The sequence below is a fragment of the Thalassophryne amazonica genome, chromosome 21, assembly GCF_902500255.1.
Source record: "Thalassophryne amazonica chromosome 21, fThaAma1.1, whole genome shotgun sequence".
NCBI classification, from domain to species: Eukaryota; Metazoa; Chordata; class Actinopteri; order Batrachoidiformes; family Batrachoididae; genus Thalassophryne; species Thalassophryne amazonica.
This window is the reverse complement of record NC_047123.1, coordinates 9,191,635-9,213,220: the sequence shown is the minus strand read 5'-3', so window position 1 is coordinate 9,213,220 and position 21,586 is coordinate 9,191,635. Positions and strand designations below refer to the sequence as shown.

At 40.8% G+C, this 21,586-nt stretch overlaps 1 protein-coding gene across 2 annotated transcripts in view; it reads left to right on the top strand.

Moving 5' to 3' along the window:
* Window positions 1–9,890, top strand: part of map3k5 (mitogen-activated protein kinase kinase kinase 5) — a 158,308-nt gene extending 148,418 nt beyond the window's left edge. For both annotated transcript variants that reach the window (XM_034161719.1, XM_034161718.1), the window contains exons 29-30: window positions 7,107–7,183; window positions 8,596–9,890. In XM_034161719.1, the coding sequence (XP_034017610.1) occupies window positions 7,107–7,183; window positions 8,596–8,659 (141 nt within the window). In that variant the 3' untranslated portion in view covers window positions 8,660–9,890. The remainder of the gene's footprint in view (window positions 1–7,106; window positions 7,184–8,595) is intronic.
* The last annotated feature ends 11,696 nt before the right edge of the window (window positions 9,891–21,586 follow it).

Here is a 21,586-nt window from a genome sequence, read left to right as displayed (position 1 = left end):
TTAGTTTAAATGAGTCAACACCCCCGAGTCACACTAACTGTCAGAATGCTCGTAGCACGGGCCGGGGCGGAGGATTAGCAGCAATCTTCCATTCCAGCTTATTAATTAATCAAAAACCCAGACAGAGCTTTAATTCATTTGAAAGCTTGTCTCTTAGTCTTGTCCATCCAAATTGGAAGTCCCAAAAACCAGTTTTATTTGTTATTATCTATTGTCCACCTGGTCGTTACTGTGAGTTTCTCTGTGAATTTTCAGACCTTTTGTCTGACTTAGTGCTTAGCTCAGATAAGATAATTATAGTGGGCGATTTTAACATCCACACAGATGCTGAGAATGACAGCCTCAACACTGCATTTAATCTATTATTAGACTCTATTGGCTTTGCTCAAAAAGTAAATTAGTCCACCCACCACTTTAATCATATCTTAGATCTTGTTCTGACTTATGGTATGGAAATAGAAGACTTAACAGTATTCCCTGAAAACTCCCTTCTGTCTGATCATTTCTTAATAACATTTACATTTAACTGATGGACTACCCAGCAGTGGGGAATAAGTTTCATTACACTAGAAGTCTTTCAGAAAGCGCTGTAACTAGGTTTAAGGATATGATTCCTTCTTTATGTTCTCTAATGCCATATACCAACACAGTGCAGAGTAGCTACCTAAACTCTGTAAGTGAGATAGAGTATCTCGTCAATAGTTTTACATCCTCATTGAAGACAACTTTGGATGCTGTAGCTCCTCTAAAAAAGAGAGCTTTAAATCAGAAGTGCCTGACTCCGTGGTATAACTCACAAACTCGTAGCTTAAAGCAGATAACCCGTAAGTTGGAGAGGAAATGGCGTCTCACTAATTTAGAAGATCTTCACTTAGCCTGGAAAAAGAGTCTGTTGCTCTATAAAAAAGCCCTCCGTAAAGCTAGGACATCTTTCTACTCATCACTAATTGAAGAAAATAAGAACAACCCCAGGTTTCTTTTCAGCACTGTAGCCAGGCTGACAAAGAGTCAGAGCTCTATTGAGCTGAGTATTCCATTAACTTTAACTAGTAATGACTTCATGACTTTCTTTGCTAACAAAATTTTAACTATTAGAGAAAAATTACTCATAACCATCCCAAAGACGTATCGTTATCTTTGGCTGCTTTCAGTGATGCCGGTATTTGGTTAGACTCTTTCTCTCCGATTGTTCTGTCTGAGTTATTTTCATTAGTTACTTCATCCAAACCATCAACATGTTTATTAGACCCCATTCCTACCAGGCTGCTCAAGGAAGCCCTACCATTATTTAATGCTTCGATCTTAAATATGATCAATCTATCTTTGTTAGTTGGCTATGTACCACAGGCTTTTAAGGTGGCAGTAATTAAACCATTACTTAAAAAGCCATCACTTGACCCAGCTATCTTAGCTAATTATAGGCCAATCTCCAACCTTCCTTTTCTCTCAAAAATTCTTGAAAGGGTAGTTGTAAAACAGCTAACTGATCATCTGCAGAGGAATGGTCTATTTGAAGAGTTTCAGTCAGGTTTTAGAATTCATCATAGTACAGAAACAGCATTAGTGAAGGTTACAAATGATCTTCTTATGGCCTCGGACAGTGGACTCATCTCTGTGCTTGTTCTGTTAGACCTCAGTGCTGCTTTTGATACTGTTGACCATAAAATTTTATTAGAGACTAGAGCATGCCATAGGTATTAAAGGCACTGCGCTGCGGTGGTTTGAATCATATTTGTCTAATAGATTACAATTTGTTCATGTAAATGGGGAATCTTCTTCACAGACTAAAGTTAATTATGGAGTTCCACAAGGTTCTGTGCTAGGACCAATTTTATTCACTTTATACATGCTTCCCTTAGGCAGTATTATTAGACGGTATTGCTTAAATTTTCATTGTTACGCAGATGATACCCAGCTTTATCTATCCATGAAGCCAGAGGACACACACCAATTAGCTAAACTGCAGGATTGTCTTACAGACATAAAGACATGGATGACCTCTAATTTCCTGCTTTTAAACTCAGATAAAACTGAAGTTATTGTACTTGGCCCCACAAATCTTAGAAACATGGTGTCTAACCAGATCCTTACTCTAGATGGCATTACCCTGACCTCTAGTAATACTGTGAGAAATCTTGGAGTCATTTTTGATCAGGATATGTCATTCAAAGCGCATATTAAACAAATATGTAGGACTGCTTTTTTGCATTTACGCAATATCTCTAAAATCAGAAAGGTCTTATCTCAGAGTGATGCTGAAAAACTAATTCATGCATTTATTTCCTCTAGGCTGGACTATTGTAATTCATTATTATCAGGTTGTCCTAAAAGTTCCCTAAAAAGCCTTCAGTTAATTCAAAATGCTGCAGCTAGAGTACTGACGGGGACTAGAAGGAGAGAGCATATCTCACCCATATTGGCCTCTCTTCATTGGCTTCCTGTTAATTCTAGAATAGAATTTAAAATTCTTCTTCTTACTTATAAGGTTTTGAATAATCAGGTCCCATCTTATCTTAGGGACCTCGTAGTACCATATCACCCCAATAGAGCGCTTCGCTCTCAGACTGCAGGCTTACTTGTAGTTCCTAGGGTTTGTAAGAGTAGAATGGGAGGCAGAGCCTTCAGCTTTCAGGCTCCTCTCCTGTGGAACCAGCTCCCAATTCAGATCAGGGAGACAGACACCCTCTCTACTTTTAAGATTAGGCTTAAAACTTTCCTTTTTGCTAAAGCTTATAGTTAGGGCTGGATCAGGTGACCCTGAACCATCCCTTAGTTATGCTGCTATAGACGTAGACTGCTGGGGGGTTCCCATGATGCACTGAGTGTTTCTTTCTCTTTTTGCTCTGTATGCACCACTCTGCATTTAATCATTAGTGATCGATCTCTGCTCCCCTCCACAGCATGTCTTTTTCCTGGTTCTCTCCCTCAGCCCCAACCAGTCCCAGCAGAAGACTGCCCCTCCCTGAGCCTGGTTCTGCTGGAGGTTTCTTCCTGTTAAAGGGAGTTTTTCCTTCCCACTGTAGCCAAGTGCTTGCTCACAGGGGGGTCGTTTTGACCGTTGGGGTTTTACATAATTATTGTATGGCTTTGCCTTACAATATAAAGCGCCTTGGGGCAACTGTTTGTTGTGATTTGGCGCTATATAAAAAAATTGATTGATTGATTGATTAATTAATCATATAGTTAAACAATTTGCATTTATGTAAACACTACATGTTGAGTTAAATATTTTGCTGAACATTTAAGAAAATGTTTAGTTACACATTTGTTACACATTTGTCTCAATATTTAGCTGAATATTTAGTTTGGTGTATGTACATTTTTTCAATATTATGTGTTTGTAAAATTGGCGCTGTAACTCAGATTTTAAGCATTAATAAATCTATTTTCAACTATCAACTATTTTCTGTGTAAAAATGTAGTGGCTTATTGGTGCCCTGTGCAGATAATGAAGCAACACTCCCTCTGTGCCCTGAGCTTTTCTCTTCTTTGTTTACATTCCCGGGCCAGAGTGTGTGTGCACGTTTAGTGCAGGAGATTTCCATGTGTACAGCTTAATGCATGTGAGTCTGACCTGTGGAACTGTTGTCCCTCCCCACATTTAGAAAAAAGACAGCAGTACTCTGTACTCCCCGCATAGCTGCTGACATTTATCAAGATGTTGGATGACAAATATTTCCTGGAAATTCTGCCCCCCCCCCCCCCCCCCCCCCAAAAAAAGACATTTAGAGACCAAAACAAAAAATACACACACTGCTCAAGAATGTGGTCTTTCTATAATTATAGCATCAAATATAGAAGAACAGGTCAACACTTTAACACAAATCTCAATGAACCCATCAGTCATCCATTGTGACAGTCATGAGCTATTTTTGTCCTCACTCCGGGAATCGAGAATCCATCTCAATGCTTGTGCAGCTGTAAATCTTGCTATTCTAGGTCTGTTGGCTTCCCTGCAAAACAGTAACAATGATTAGAGTTCTCAAATTACAATACCATCTGAAGCTATAATGTCAAAAATATCATGGATGTTCCCGGGGATCAAAGTGGCCGCGCACAAGTTTGGCCACATGGATTGGTCGATCCTTGCAAAATTCTATGAACAAATGCGGGTAAAAAAGTAGACTGACAACTTCGTGGTTGGAAACTTCTTTCCAATTAACATTAGAAAAATGGTGCACAAAAATATATGCTTGGGGTCATAAATGACCTCACTCGGTCACTTGACGGTTAATGTCAGAAAAAATATACGTATAATGTTTATCTAAACATTTAGTATCTACCAATATACACACACACACACACAAATATATATAAAGGTAAATATTGAGATACATGATTATCTTCTAGCGTTTAGATAATTTAGTGCAAATATTTCCACAGTATTTCGATAAACATTTAGCTAACTGCTTATTATGCTTGTACATTTGAGGTTGGCGCCTCCAAGGGTGTCTCATGTAACTCTGTTGATTTGAAGTTGCTGTGGCAATCCTGAAGAAATACTCAGTACACATTTAGATAATTAGGATTATGCTAAATATTTAGCTGTATAAACTAGTATTTTTAACTCAAGTATGAAACAATAATGTTCCTTCATTAAGATTTAAGTGAAAGATTCAACCTCATTATTGCTTCTGTAAAAAGGTTTTTAAGGACTGAACTGTTAATTTGACGAGAGAAATTGCTGTCCCTCCGTCCGTCCATACGGCCAAACCTTCCGCAACTCATGAAGCTCTGACCTTTACTGGTATCACCCACTAGATGGCGACAAAAGCTGCTCAAATGTGTGGCACGATTTCAATTGTTTATTCATTTGAGAAGATAACCAGAAACTTTCTCCCCCCGACTACGCCTCAATATCCTGTCCATGAATATCACAAACAGGATTGGTGTCAAGGCGCAGCCCTGGCAGAGGCCAACCTCCACCGGAAACAAGTCCGACTTACTGCCGAGCACCCGAACACAGCTCTCGCTTTGCGAGTACAGAGATTGGATGGCCCTGAGAAGGGCCCCCCTCACTCCATACTCCCGCAGCACCTCCCACAGTATCTCCCGGGGTACCCGATTATACGCCTTCTCCAAGTCAACAAAACATATGTAGACTAGGTGGGCATACTCCCTGGCACCCTCCAGGATCCTTGTGAGAGTGAAGAGCTGGTCGCTTGTTCCACAACCAGGACAGGACCCACATTGTTCCACTTCAATCAGAGGTTCGACTATCGGCCGAACCCTCCTTTCCAGTACCCAGGGAGGCTGAGTCATGTGATGCCCCTGTAGTTGGCACACACTCTCTGGTCACCCTTTTTAAATATGGGGACCACCACCCCAGTTTGCCACACGGTCCCAGACCTCAACGCAGTGTTGAAGAGACGTCTCATCCAAGACAATCCCTCCACACCCAGAGCCTTCAGCATTTCTGGGCAGATCTCATTAACCACCGGGGCCTTGCCACTGCGGAGTTGTTTGACTACCTCAGTGACTTCCACCAGGGAAATTGATGAAAATCCTCCGTCAGCTTCCAGCTCTGCCCCTACTATAGAGGGCGCTCCGGTCTGATGCAGGAGTACATCCTCAGTTGAGGTCAACAGAGTCCCATCCTTACTGTAGACAGCTTGGATGGTTCCTCATTTTCCCCTCCTGAGGTGCCTCATGGTCCGCCAGAAGCACCTTGGTGCCAACCGAAAGTCCTTCTCCATGGTTGCTCTGAACTCCTCCCACACCTACTGCTTTGCATTCCTCACATCAGAGGCTGCCTGTTGGTACCTTGCAACTGCCTCTGGAGTCCTCCGAGATAACATATCCCGGAAGGACTCCTTCTTCAGTCGGACGGTTTCCCTGGCCACCGGTGTCCACTACAGTGCTAGCGTTGCCACCCCTTGAGGCACCTAAAACCTTCAGGCCACAGCTCCCCGCTGCAGCTTTAGCAATGGAAGCTTTGAACATTGCCCATTCTGGTTCAATGCCTCCAACCTCCGCAGGGATGCTAGAGAAGCTCTGCCGGAGGTGTGAGTTGAAGATCTGTCATACAGTGGGCTCCTCCAGACGTTCCCAGTTCACCTGCACTATCTGTTTGGGCTTACCAGATCTGTCCAAAATCCTCCCCCACCCTCTCGACCAACTCACCACCAGATGGTGATCAGCTGACAGCTCTGCCCCTTTCTTCACCCGAGTGTCCAGAAAAGCGGCCTCAAATCAGATGATACGATCACAAACTCAATCATTGATCTTTGGTCTAGGGTGCTCTGGTACCATGTACACTTATGAGCATCCTTATGTTCGAACATGGTGTTCGTTTTGTACAGTCTGTGACTAGCACAGACGTCTAATGACAAACGGCTATTCCGGTTTAGATCAGGGAGGCTGTTTCTCCCATTCACACCTCGCCCAGTCCCCCAGCAGAACAATGGAGTCCCCCACTGGAGCCCCATACAGGACTCCATTCAGGGACTCCAAGAAGGCCGAATACTCCAAAATGCTGTTTGGTGCATACGCACAAACAACAGTCAGAGTTCCCCCCCGCCACCCGAAGACGCAGGGAGGCGACCCTCTCGTCTACTGGGGTAAACTCCAACATAGCGGCGCTCAGCCGGGGGACTTGTGAGTCCATCAAGGCCCTCGGCTTTCACTGCCACCCATGGTACAGTGCACCAACACCAGAGGTTCCCCCTGCAAGTGGTGAGCCCACAGGGTGGAGACTGAAGGGCCACGTTGCCTTTTTGGGCTGGGTCCGACTGGGCTCCGTGGCAAACCCAGACACCAGGCACTCGCTGATGGGCCCTACATCCAGGCCTGGCTCCAGATTAGGGCCCCGGGCTTCTTCCAGGCCAGGTCACATTTCCTCTACCTCATTCTGTCATGGTGTCTTGTGAACCATTCTTAGTCTGGCCTCTCGCCTGAGACCAATTTGCCATGGGGTGATCCTACCAGGAGCACAAAGACTCCAGACAACACAGCTCTCAGGTTCATTTTTGCGCAGGCAGATTCACTTGTCCAAATGGTGTTGTATCATTTGTGGCCAAGGAATGTGTGCATTATAGTCCAGAATAGTAAAGTGTAAGAAGAATATTTTTGCTCGAATCCACATTTTGTCATTTCTCTTTCTTTAGATACAAAGTGAAGAGTATACGCTGAACAACATGCTACATGATGTTACAAGAGAAGATCTGAAGAGTTTAAGATTAAGGTACGTAACATGTTTTTCTTTCATTTCTGTTGTGCGAAATCCACAGAGCTGACTTCCAATACAGTGAATCGAATGCATCTCAGTTCATGGGAATAAAAAAAACAAGTCAGTAACAGGGTCGGAACATGCATCCGAGTGTTGGAAAAGTAGATATTAAAGTTTGTAGGCTCAAATCCAATATAGACCATAAGGTGATGCTTAATAACACTTTAAAAATTAGAGACCCAATCTTCTACCAGATACAGGTTCTGCTTGACTATTTTTACAGTCAGAACCTACATTGCATCAGTAGCAAGCAGCATTGCGGTTGTTTTTGTGTTCATACTGTGTTTGAATAAAAATCAGGTGTTTGCACCTTTTGATTGAGAAAAAAAACCTGGTTTAAAGGTTTTTAATAATTAGTCACAAAAGTAAAGGTAAAAAATTTAAAGTTTACATGACAGCAACTGCACTTGAAAATCATCTTATGTAACTGACCATAGTTACTTGATGGCAATGAGTTGAGTATTACACTAAAGCTGATTGGCTGAAATTCAAGTAGGTTGACCGTGAAAATTAAAAATATAACGCAATGCTAAAATACCCTTGGTCATATGAGCATTGTCTTCTTTACAATTTGCAGTTGTTTAATAGGTATCCCAGTGCAGCTTTTACATAATATATGACAGAGGTTATATTTACACACAAACAAAACAGAGTTTGCAGCTAGCTACCAATCTGTGACGTCACCACGCTAACATCCACTAAATGTCTTGTAAATCCTTCCAGAGGTGTCATCAGGTTATAAAAACAATATTTTCAGTTTTAGAAGTGTTTATTTCTCGCTAGCTTTTACATAATATATGACACAGGTTACATTTACACACAAACAAAACGGAGTTTGCAGCTAGCTAAACCAGCCTGCGACGTCACCACGCTAATGTCCGCTAAATATCTTGTAAATCACTTCAAAGGTATTATTAGGGTCCCGTTTTCAGTTTTAGAAGTGTTTATTTCTCACTTGCTTTTACAGAATATATTAAAAACATGTTAGATAAACACATAAATGAAGTGTTTTTAGAGAGACCAGCCACCGACATCATGGCGCCGCTCTACTCTGGCTGTCACCGCCGCCACTCAAACCAAAAAAACGGAACAGATTGAAACAGATGTGATTTTGTTTTTTTTTTTTGTTTTTTTTGTTTTGTGTTTTTTTTACCCCTTAAAATAGGTCAAGATTAGCCATCACTGAACTTGTCTGAGGTCTGTGTCCCAAGAATGTTCTCTTGGCAGTCAAAGGAGTGGACAGATGGACGCAAAGTCTTCACATTACCCGATGGCCATATTTGATGGCCTCGGTTAATGAATAACCCGAATGCTGGATTGTACATCTGTGAGCTAACTGTGTCTGTCTGTACTTCTGTCCTGGTCAGGGGTGGGATCTTCTGCAGAATGTGGAAGGCCATCACAGACTACAGGCAGAAGAAGCCGACATGATGCCTTATGTGGTGACAACCAACCAGAGAACCCAGGACTTCTGTCCCAACAACTTGGTGTTCTTCATTTTACCTCAGTATTTACAGGAATGAGACTTTGTGTCTACCAAATGGGCAGACATTCAAGAAAATCTTTACCCAATTTGGTCCCCACAGGTAGCTCAGTAGGACAGGAGTTGGACTACCAATATGTAGACCTGGGTCACGCTACCTGTCTGTGTTCTTGGATTAGACATTTCATCTGTTTTGTCTCAGTCCACCCAGCTGTATATAGGTACTGGCCTTGGCTGGGGAAGTAACCTGTGATGGACTGGCGTCTCAACCAGGGGGTGTTGTAGAGTCTTATCCCCTTCATGCTCCAGAATCTGGGGATAAGCACCGGCACCATCGGGGCCTCAGAGCCTCCAGAGGGCTGACGTCTATTTCCATCCTCAGTGGACTATTTTAATAATCTCACATAGGAAATAAAGGGATTTTTTTTTAAGTGAAGTAATTTTGAAAGCAAGAATTAACCAGAAACATCACCAGTTTTTCTACGCCGACTGGACAAGATGGAATTTTTTGTTACAGCTGCGTAAAAGGAACAATTATTTTAAAATGTTGGAAACTGTCAAGAGATTTTCTCCTGTCTTTCAAGATAAGTTTACGAAACTGGAGACTGACACAAAGCCTGAGACACAAAATACTACATTCGAAACCAGTTTTGTTCTTATATTTGTACCAATGCTTTTATTGTTGGCATCTTGTCACTACTTTAAATGTATTTTTAATTTAATTGCTATGACCTGAAGGATGTCCATGCATGCCCTGTTTTTATCTGTACTGAGATGTATTTAAAAGAAAATATTTCCTTTTTTATATCTGTTTTTTCCTTTTTCAGCCATAAATATTGTTATCCAATTATATGTGAATAACATTGTATACAGTGCATCCGGAAAATATTCACAGTGCTTCACTTTTTCTACATTTTGTTGCATATATTACAACCTTAGTCCAAAATGCTGAAATTTTTATTTTTTCCCTCAAAATTTTACTCATGACAACATGAAAAAGGTTTTTTGACATTTTTGCAAATTTATTAAAAATAAAAACTTAACCCTTTGCTCGAAACTTTATTCATGCACCTTTGGCAGCAATTACAGCCTCAAGTCTTCTTGAATATGATGCACCTATCTTTGGGCAGTTTGGCCCATTCCTCTTTGCAGCACCTCTCAAGCGCTATCAGGTTGGATGGGGAGCGTCGGTGCACAGACATTTTCAAATCTCTCCAGAGATGTTCAATCTGATTCAGGTCTGGGCTCTGGCTGGACCACTCAAGGACATTCACAAAGTTGTCCTGAAGCTACTCCTTTGATATCTTGGCTGTGTGCTTAGGGTCATTGTCCGATGAACCGTCACCCCAGTCTGAGGTCAAGAGAGCTCTGGAGCAGGTTTTCATCCAGGATGTCTCTATACATTGCTGCATTCATCATTCCATCAATCCTGGCTAGTCTCCCAGTTCTTGCTGCTGAAAAACATCCCTACAGCATGATGCTGCCACCACCATGCTTCACTGTAGGGATGGTGTCTGGTTTCCTCCAAACATGATGCCTGGCATTCACACCAAAGAGTTCAATCTTTGACTCATCAGACCAGAGAATTTTGTTTCTCCTGGTCTGAGAGTCCTTCAGGTACTTTTTTTTTTTTTTTTTTTGCCAAATTCCAGGTGGGCTGCCATGTGCAGAGATGGTTGTTCTTCTGGAAGGTTCTCCTCTCTCCACAGGGGACTACTGGAGCTCTGACAGAGAGACCAGTGGGTTCTTGGTCACCTCCCTGATGAAGGCCCTTCTCCCCCGATCACTCAGTTTAGACGGGCGGCCAGTGTATTTGTGTATTCTTCCCCAGATTTGTGCCTCGAGACCTCTTGGAGGTCTACAGACAATTCTTTTGACTTCATACTTGGTTTATGCTCTGACATGTTCTGTCAACTGTGGGACCTTATAAGTAGACAGGTGTGTGTCTTTCCAAATCATGTCCAATCAACTGAATTTACCCCAGGTGGACTCCAATTAGGCTGTAGAAACATCTCAAAGATGATCAGTAGAAACAGGAGGCACCTGAGCTCAATTTTGTGCTTCATGGCAAAGACTGTGAACACTTATGTACATGTGATTTCTTAGTTGTTTTTCATTTGTTTGTTTGTTTTATTTTTTACTAAATTGGCAAAGATCTAAAAAAAAAACTTTTTCCCATTGTCATTATGGGGTGTTGTGTGTAGAATTTTGAGGAAAAAATATTAATTTCATCCATTTTGGAATAAGGCTGTAGCGTAACAAGATGTGGAAAAAGTGAAGCGCTGTGAGTACTTTCTGTATCCACCGTATACTTCTAAAATGTGTTGTTAATTATAAGTGAACAATCTCTATGTGAACTGGACTGTATCTTGAACACATTTAAAATATGAATTGTATATTTTATTTTTAGGAGCACAGATCATAGGACACATTTGCGTATTAATTAATATTGCATTGAATCTTTATCTTAAAGTTTTTGATTGTATAAATTTGTTTTGACTGAGTGTATGTTGGAACAAAAAAACTTAATATTATGTTCCATTTGAAAGTCTTGACTTGTTTTTTTATTTAGGGAGAAATATTTAAATCCAGTGTCCATATAGTTTCATATCTGCAGTGAATGAAGAGTTTTGTGTCTCGTTGTTGAATTAAAGGTTTCATAAAAGTGCTTAAATAAAAGTCTTAAGTAAAACAATTTTAGAAATTTCAATTTTTGGAAATGGCATAAACAAATTACAATGTATGAAACACCAAGTGTTCCAATACTTTTGGAGGTCACTTTTGTGAGGTGGGGATGGATCAGTTTTCTGCGAGGGTGATTGCCATCCAGGACCCAAAGTGTTTCTGTAGCAGGGTTAAAGCAGCAACACCAGCGTACCTTCAAACCTGACGGACAAGCATTGGCCGCTATCTGCGTTCATATTATTGTTATTGTCATATAGACTGCCCCTCCCTGAGCCTGGTTCTGCTGGAGGTTTCTTCCTGTTAAAAGGGAGTTTTTCCTTCCCACTGTCGCCAAGTGCTTGCTCACAGGGGGTCGTTTTGACCGTTGGGGTTTTTACGTAATTATTGTATGGCCTTGCCTTACAATATAAAGTGCCTTGGGGCAACTGTTTGTTGTGATTTGGCGCTATATAAATAAAATTGATGATGAAACTGATGATATTTTACTGTACCCATGTTCAGTGTTTACGTAAGCAAACATTAATACTGAAGAGTTTAAACTCAATCTGAAAGCAAATCTCTACAATTTCATATAAATTAATTAAAAATATAAAAGCCAAGATGATGCGTTGCATAAGTAATGGAACACTTTGGTATAATACCTGTAAATAATCAGTTTTATTGCCAGTTTTCTTCAGACAAATCAGGGGATGGATACATGAACACTTCCAAGTCACTGAATATGTCTTGGACATTATTTACATCAATTATGAAGAAATACAAACAATATGGCACTCTATGGTAAATCTGTGTGGAGTAAACAGTTCTCAAAAACTGAGTGACTGTGCAAGAAGCAGAAGAGTGAGGAAAGCCACCAAGACAACCCAGAAGACGTTACAGGCTTCTGTGGCTGTGATTGGAGAAATTGAGCGTTGTGCATGTTTTGCACTTTGTAACACCCCAGTTATACAAGTTCATGATGAAGTGGTACAGAGGAGGATTTTCTTAAAAACAAGACCTGAAAGTTCACCTACAGTTTGCCAGAAGGTACATCTGAGATGCAAGCCTAGATTTGACGTTTTCGTGAAAGAAATTCACCATTGCCAAACACTTCTGCCCAACGACTTGATGACTCCATGAGGTCTTCTCGGGAAGCTGCTGAGCTCAAGGACCCAGAGATCCAAGGAAGGTCACTGCTGAGACAAATGAAGGTAAATGGTCTGGATTTCTATAGTTCTTTTCCAGCCACGCAGATGTATGGCCTTGCCTTACAATATAAAGCGCCTTGGGGCAACTGTTTGTTGTGTTTTGGCGCTATATAAAAAAATTGATTGATTGATGCTCAAACCACTTTACAGTGATGCTTCATATTAGTCGATCATATTAAAATAAGTAGCATTTAAGTTTAGTCCAACTTTACTATTTTTTAATGTTTCAAAATAAGACAGTAGTGTTCAGAATAATAGTGGTGCTATGTGACTAAAAAGATTAATCCAGGTTTTGAGTATATTTCTTATTGTAACATGGGAAACAAGGTACCAGTAGATTCTCACAAATCCAACAAGACCAAGCATTCATGATATGCACACTCTTAAGGCTATGAAATTGGGCTATTAGTAAAAAAAAAAAGTAGAAAAGGGGGTGTTCACAATAATAGTAGCATCTGCTGTTGACGCTACAAACTCAAAACTATTATGTTCAAACTGCTTTTTTTAGCAATCCTGTGAATCACTAGTATTTAGTTGTATAACCACAGTTTTTCATGATTTCTTCACATCTGCGAGGCATTAATTTTGTTGGTTTGGAACCAAGATTTTGCTTGTTTACTAGTGTGCTTGGGGTCATTGTCTTGTTGAAACACCCATTTCAAGGGCATGTCCTCTTCAGCATAAGGCAACATGACCTCTTCAAGTATTTTGACATATCCAAACTGATCCATGATACCTGGTATGCGATATATAGGCCCAACACCATAGTAGAAGAAACATGCCCTTATGATGCTTGCACCACCATGCTTCACTGTCTTCACTGTGAACTGTGGCTTGAATTCAGAGTTTGGGGGTCGTCTCACAAACTGTCTGCGGCCCTTGGACCCAAAAAGAACAATTTTACTCTCATCAGTCCACAAAATATTCCTCCATTTCTCTTTAGGCCAGTTGATGTGTTCTTTGGCAAATCGTAACCTCTTCTGCACGTCTTTTATTTAACAGAGGGACTTTGTGGGGGATTCTTGCAAATAAATTAGCTTCACACAGGCGTCTTCTAACTGTCACAGCACTTACAGGTAACTCCAGACTGTCTTTGATCATCCAGGAGCTGATCAATGGCTGAGCCTTTGCCATTCTGTTTATTCTTCTATCCATTTTGATGGTTGTTTTCCGTTTTCTTCCACGTGTCTGTTTTTTTTTTTTTTTTTTTGGTCCATTTTAAAGCATTGGAGATCATTGTAGATGAACAGCCTATAATTTTTTGCACCTGCGTATAAGTTTTCCCCTCTCCAATCAACTTTTTAATACGCTGTTCTTCTGAACAATGTCTTGAACGTCCCATTTTCCTCAGGCTTTCAAAGAGAAAACCATGTTCAACAGGTGCTGGCTTCATCCTTAAATAGGGGACACCTGATTCACACCTGTTTGTTCCACAAAACTGACGAACTCACTGACTGAATGCCACACTACTATTATTGTGAACACTACTGTGTATATGTATATATATATATGTGTGTATATGTATAAACAGGTTGAGGAAACATGCTATTAACAGGCTTCTGTAGCTGTGATTGGAGAAACAGTGCACAGTGCTATTTTTTTATCTGTTGCTCTTGGTCCCGTATCCATATCAAATTTTTTTTTTCTGTCAGAAATGTTCTGAGAAGTCCTTCATCCCAAAGCTTTGTCTCAGTGCTTTCATCAAAATAAAAAGTGGTGCTCCTGGAATTTAATTCTATGACATCAAAAAACAGCTCATGACTAGCTGATAATGCACACAGTGATAAAAGCATTCACCCTCAGCAGGAATATCATCTGATATTGGCATGTAACACAGAAGATTTTTTCATATTTTCAAATTTAAGCATCTCATGTGCCTTCTGGCAAACTAACTGAAATCTGACATCTTGTTTTAAGAAAATCCTTCTGTGTTCCGCTCCCCCATGAAGCGGTATAATTTCTTTTATTTTTTACCCGGGAGCAGCGGAGGACCGTGGAGACAAAGTACAACCTGACCAACGGTGGTGTCACAAACAGAAATCTGGGAGATAAGGTGTGTTGATATGCAAGACATTCACAGCTTCATCACTGAGGAGCCGTGTGTGTGCTGACAGTGCATTTTTGTCTGTCTGCAGTGGCACGCTTTGACAACGGAAGAGCAGATGCCATATAGAATGATGGCCAACATGGAAGAAGAGTCCCACCCTGAGCTGTACGGCAGCTGAAGAGCCAGCATCAAATCATTGGCATCCCATTGTAAAATACTTAAATCATATTTAAAAGTATAAAACAATATTTGTCTGATTGTAAATATTCCAAAAATGTATAGCTTGGATGATCTGTGACTGAATGTTCTGGAGTTATGGGGTAAAACTGCAAAAACAGTGACAAAGGTCAGTTTCAGTTTGTACAGGGGTCAAAAGTTAAAGTTGCTCTAATTTTGGTAAAATGTGATGCAAATTATTTGTTTAGTTAACAGGGTTTATAAATGAATAGTTTGCACCATATGTCACGCTCAGTTATCACTAGAGTCCCTTTATTCAGAGAGGAGCGACGTGACAAGTTGGGGGGAAAAATCAGTCATGTGACTCGTGGTCCCATCTTGGGTTCAAAATAGTGTTCACTGTTAATGTGTCTGCATGTAAATCCAGCTGTTTCATTTATTTATTCGCTGAAAATGCCGGGTTATTGTGCATTTGGAGGCACAAATAGACACAACAAGGGCTTCAAGATGTACAGATTCCCTTCAGATCCAAGCAAAAGAAAAATTTGTGAAAATGAAGCCAGACGTGTGGGATGGAACCGACATCGTCAAAGTTTTGTGAGGTGAATTTATTGTTCAGTCCCATGTACAGTAAAACTCACCTAAACCATCATATAAACCAGCTATTTGCACAAAAAAGTCCTGATGTTTTTGTTTTGTTTTCCATGTAATAAACACCGTATTTAACTGATTTTGTACAACGGATTTTTCACTCACATCGGATAAAATGTCCCATCTGATTGCAATGTATTTCCATTAAAACCCCTCGCATGTGGGACCGGAGTCATTTCCGTGATTAAAAGCCCGACCGTTTATTTTTTTTCACACCGTGCTCAGACTCAAACGGACCTGTCGTGCGCCTGTTAAATCATACACAAAAGGCTGTGATTTGACACTTTCACTGCTTTCACTCTTTCATCTCCCATCATATGTGTAGGTGTGTATGTATGTGTATATATGTATATGTATGTATATGTATATATACATTCTTTAATGGTATAAGGGGAGGGTGCTTATAAGCTTTGCTTCTGCCTTCACCCTTTCGGCCACACGGGTTTTCGTATGTTGTTTCTTTTATGTTCTGTTATTGCCTTTGTTGTTGCTCAGTTGTGTGCCGGATAAATAAATAAATTCAATTCAATATTTTAATAGTTTTGGCAGTGCATACGCTAATTACATTTTGGGATCACATATGTTTGGCAGAAAAGTTGGCAAATTTACATGGAGTCGAAAAGCAGCTTACCTTTGAATTAGAGGTGATGATTGCAGAAAGAAAAGCTTGTTGAGGGTCAAATTAATCCAGAATAAAGCATAATCCAGCCATAGAGAACTTTAAAACTGTCATGCATATCAATGCATGACATGGAGTTAGAGTCACAGAACCGTAAATCAGGCTTTAAATTAATTAAATCATCATAAATTTTAAATTTGATAGCTTAACTATTTTTATATTTATTTTGATAGCACCTTGTAATCTTTACGTGCCATAACTAAAGCACTCCTTCTGCTGAATCACCTCTAAATTATTTACACATTATTCACTTTGCGTATTTTTAGGAATCCGCTAGCTTAGCGTAGCTACTAGCTCTTAGCTGATTTAGCATGGCGGCTTCTCCTGTCTCTCCCGCACTTTTCTGCTCTGGGTGTGAAATGTTTAGTTATTCCTCGGCCTCCTTTAGCAGTAACGGTACTTGTAATAAGTGTAGCTTATTCGTAGCTTTGGAGGCCAGGCTGGGCGAATTGGAGACTCAGCTCCGCACCGTGGAAAATTCTACAGTTAGCCAGGCCCCTGTAGTTGGTGCGGACCAAGGTAGCTTAGCCGCCGTTAGTTCCCCCCTGGCAGATCCCGAGCAGCCGGGAAAGCAGGCCGACTGGGTGACTGTGAGGAGGAAGCGTAGCCCTAAACAGAAGCCCTGTGTACACCGTCAACCCGTTCACATTTCTAACCGTTTTTCCCCACTCGACGACACACCCGCCGAGGATCAAACTCTGGTTATTGGCGACTCTGTTTTGAGAAATGTGAAGTTAGCGACACCAGCAACCATAGTCAATTGTCTTCCGGGGGCCAGAGCAGGCGACATTGAAGGAAATTTGAAACTGCTGGCTAAGGCTAAGCGTAAATTTGGTAAGATTGTAATTCACGTCGGCAGTAATGACACCCGGTTACGCCAATCGGAGGTCACTAAAATTAACATTAAATCGGTGTGTAATTTTGCAAAAACAATGTCGGACTCTGTTGTTTTCTCTGGTCCCCTCCCCAATCAGACCGGGAGTGACATGTTTAGCCGCATGTTCTCCTTGAATTGCTGGCTGTCTGAGTGGTGTCCAAAAAATGAGGTGGGCTTCATAGATAATTGGCAAAGCTTCTGGGGAAAACCTGGTCTTGTTAGGAGAGACGGCATCCATCCCACTTTGGATGGAGCAGCTCTCATTTCTAGAAATCTGGCCAATTTTCTTAAATCCTCCAAACCGTGACTATCCAGGGTTGGGACCAGGAAGCAGAGTTGTAGTCTTACACACCTCTCTGCAGCTTCTCTCCCCCTGCCATCCCCTCATTACCCCATCCCCGTAGAGACGGTGCCTGCTCCCAGACCACCAATAACCAGCAAAAATCTATTTAAGCATAAAAATTCAAAAAGAAAAAATAATATAGCACCTTCAACTGCACCACAGACTAAAACAGTTAAATGTGGTCTATTAAACATTAGGTCTCTCTCTTCTAAGTCCCTGTTGGTAAATGATATAATAATTGATCAACATATTGATTTATTCTGCCTTACAGAAACCTGGTTACAGCAGGATGAATTTGTTAGTTTAAATGAGTCAACACCCCCGAGTCACACTAACTGTCAGAATGCTCGTAGCATGGGCCGGGGCGGAGGATTAGCAGCAATCTTCCATTCCAGCTTATTAATTAATCAAAAACCCAAACAGAGCTTTAATTCATTTGAAAGCTTGTCTCTTAGTCTTGTCCATCCAAATTGGAAGTCCCAAAAAACAGTTTTATTTGTTATTATCTATCGTCCACCTGGTCGTTACTGTGAGTTTCTCTGTGAATTTTCAGACCTTTTGTCTGACTTAGTGCTTAGCTCAGATAAGATAATTATAGTGGGCGATTTTAACATCCACACAGATGCTGAGAATGACAGCCTCAACACTGCATTTAATCTATTATTAGACTCTATTGGCTTTGGTCAAAAAGTAAATGAGTCCACCCACCACTTTAATCATATCTTAGATCTTGTTCTGACTTATGGTATGGAAATAGAAGACTTAACAGTATTCCCTGAAAACTCCCTTCTGTCTGATCATTTCTTAATAACATTTACATTTACTCTGATGGACTACCCAGCAGTAGGGAATAAGTTTCATTACACTAGAAGTCTTTCAGAAAGCGCTGTAACTAGGTTTAAGGATATGATTCCTTCTTTATGTTCTCTAATGCCATATAACAACACAATGCAGAGTAGCTACCTAAACTCTGTAAGGGAGATAGAGTATCTCGTCAATAGTTTTACATCCTCATTGAAGACAACTTTGGATGCTGTAGCTCCTCTGAAAAAGAGAGCTTTAAATCAGAAGTGTCTGACTCCATGGTATAACTCACAAACTCGTAGCTTAAAGTAAGTTGGAGAGGAAATGGCGTCTCACTAATTTAGAAGATCTTCACTTAGCCTGGAAAAAGAGTCTGTTGCTCTATAAAAAAGCCCTCCGTAAAGCTAGGACATCTTTCTACTCATCACTAATTGAAGAAAATAAGAACAACCCCAGGTTTCTTTTCAGCACTGTAGCCAGGCTGACAAAGAGTCAGAGCTCTATTGAGCTGAGTATTCCATTAACTTTAACTAGTAATGACTTCATGACTTTCTTTGCTAACAAAATTTTAACTATTAGAGAAAAAATTACTCATAACCATCCCAAAGACGTATCGTTATCTTTGGCTGCTTTCAGTGATGCCGGTATTTGGTTAGACTCTTTCTCTCCGATTGTTCTGTCTGAGTTATTTTCATTAGTTACTTCATCCAAACCATCAACATGTTTATTAGACCCCATTCCTACCAGGCTGCTCAAGGAAGCCCTACCATTATTTAATGCTTCGATCTTAAATATGATCAATCTGTCTTTGTTAGTTGGCTATGTACCACAGGCTTTTAAGGTGGCAGTAATTAAACCATTACTTAAAAAGCCATCACTTGACCCAGCTATCTTAGCTAATTATAGGCCAATCTCCAACCTTCCTTTTCTCTCAAAAATTCTTGAAAGGGTAGTTGTAAAACAGCTAACTGATCATCTGCAGAGGAATGGTCTATTTGAAGAGTTTCAGTCAGGTTTTAGAATTCATCATAGTACAGAAACAGCATTAGTGAAGGTTACAAATGATCTTCTTATGGCCTCGGACAGTGGACTCATCTCTGTGCTTGTTCTGTTAGACCTCAGTGCTGCTTTTGATACTGTTGACCATAAAATTTTATTACAGAGATTAGAGCATGCCATAGGTATTAAAGGCACTGCGCTGCGGTGGTTTGAATCATATTTGTCTAATAGATTACAATTTGTTCATGTAAATGGGGAATCTTCTTCACAGACTAAAGTTAATTATGGAGTTCCACAAGGTTCTGTGCTAGGACCAATTTTATTCACTTTATATATGCTTCCCTTAGGCAGTATTATTAGACGGTATTGCTTAAATTTTCATTGTTACGCAGATGATACCCAGCTTTATCTATCCATGAAGCCAGAGGACACACACCAATTAGCTAAACTGCAGGATTGTCTTACAGACATAAAGACATGGATGACCTCTAATTTCCTGCTTTTAAACTCAGATAAAACTGAAGTTATTGTACTTGGCCCCACAAATCTTAGAAACATGGTGTCTAACCAGATCCTTACTCTGGATGGCATTACCCTGACCTCTAGTAATACTGTGAGAAATCTTGGAGTCATTTTTGATCAGGATATGTCATTCAAAGCGCATATTAAACAAATATGTAGGACTGCTTTTTTGCATTTACGCAATATCTCTAAAATTAGAAAGGTCTTGTCTCAGAGTGATGCTGAAAAACTAATTCATGCATTTATTTCCTCTAGGCTGGACTATTGTAATTCATTATTATCAGGTTGTCCTAAAAGTTCCCTAAAAAGCCTTCAGTTAATTCAAAATGCTGCAGCTAGAGTACTGACGGGGACTGGAAGGAGAGAGCATATCTCACCCATATTGGCCTCTCTTCATTGGCTTCCTGTTAATTCTAGAATAGAATTTAAAATTCTTCTTCTTACTTATAAGGTTTTGAATAATCAGGTCCCATCTTATCTTAGGGACCTCGTAGTACCATATTACCCCAATAGAGCGCTTCGCTCTCAGACTGCAGGCTTACATGTAGTTCCTAGGGTTTGTAAGAGTAGAATGGGAGGCAGAGCCTTCAGCTTTCAGGCTCCTCTCCTGTGGAACCAGCTCCCAATTCAGATCAGGGAGACAGACACCCTCTCTACTTTTAAGATTAGGCTTAAAACTTTCCTTTTTGCTAAAGCTTATAGTTAGGGCTGGATCAGGTGACCCTGAACCATCCCTTAGTTATGCTGCTATAGACGTAGACTGCTGGGGGGTTCCCATGATGCACTGTTTCTTTCTCTTTTTGCTCTGTATGCACCACTCTGCATTTAATCATTAGTGATCGATCTCTGCTCCCCTCCACAGCATGTCTTTTTCCTGGTTCTCTCCCTCAGCCCCAACCAGTCCCAGCAGAAGACTGCCCCTCCCTGAGCCTGGTTCTGCTGGAGGTTTCTTCCTGTTAAAAGGGAGTTTTTCCTTCCCACTGTAGCCAAGTGCTTGCTCACAGGGGGTCGTTTTGACCGTTGGGGTTTTACATAATTATTGTATGGCCTTGCCTTACAATATAAAGCGCCTTGGGGCAACTGTTTGTTGTGATTTGGCGCTATATAAAAAAAATTGATTGATTGATTGATTTGGATGTGTTGCTGTATGTGGTTAAATGATAAAAAAAAAACAACAAACAAAAGGTTCATTCAGTAGGAGAATTGATTCTATCTCCTAGTTGTAGCACTTGGTTTGACCATTAATTTTGAAAAAAGACTAGTGGTGGCACCAGTTAACCTGTTGCCCAAAACGTGAAGCAAACTGGGGTCTTCTGTTCAAAAACTATATCAATTAAAAGAGCGTGGAAATCAAAAACCTGGTGTCAGTGGTTTCCCCAGCAGAAGGCAACTTTGTGAGCAGAACAAACTGAGCCATCCTAGAAAAATGGTCTGATGGTGAGAATCACTGTCGAACCCTGAGAAGGAGTCAAACCAGACACAAAATTAACAGAGAGGTGGGACCAAAGGCAACAAGGGAGTAGGAGAGAGTGAAGGAGACCAGCTGGAGGCTTTACTGACCTCTTGTTCTGTGCACAAATGGAACAGCCATTATCTCTGACACATCTTAATACAAGGTGAGCGGCCAGAATCTTTGAATAAAACTCACTGAGCACACCTGACTGAGTTACTTAGGTGCAGGTGGAGTACAGAGAGTTGTAACACATGCTGGGCAGGTGCCCTCCACGAGCAGGGTAGGAGAGGTCTGCTCTAACTCTTCCTGGGGAATCTTGAGGTGTTCCCAAGCCAGAGGGAGATATAGTACCTCCAGCACCTCCCTTGGGTGACTACCAGGGAGCATCCTCACCAGATGACAAAACATGAAAAAGCAGCAGCTCTACTCTGAGTCCACCTCAGATATATGA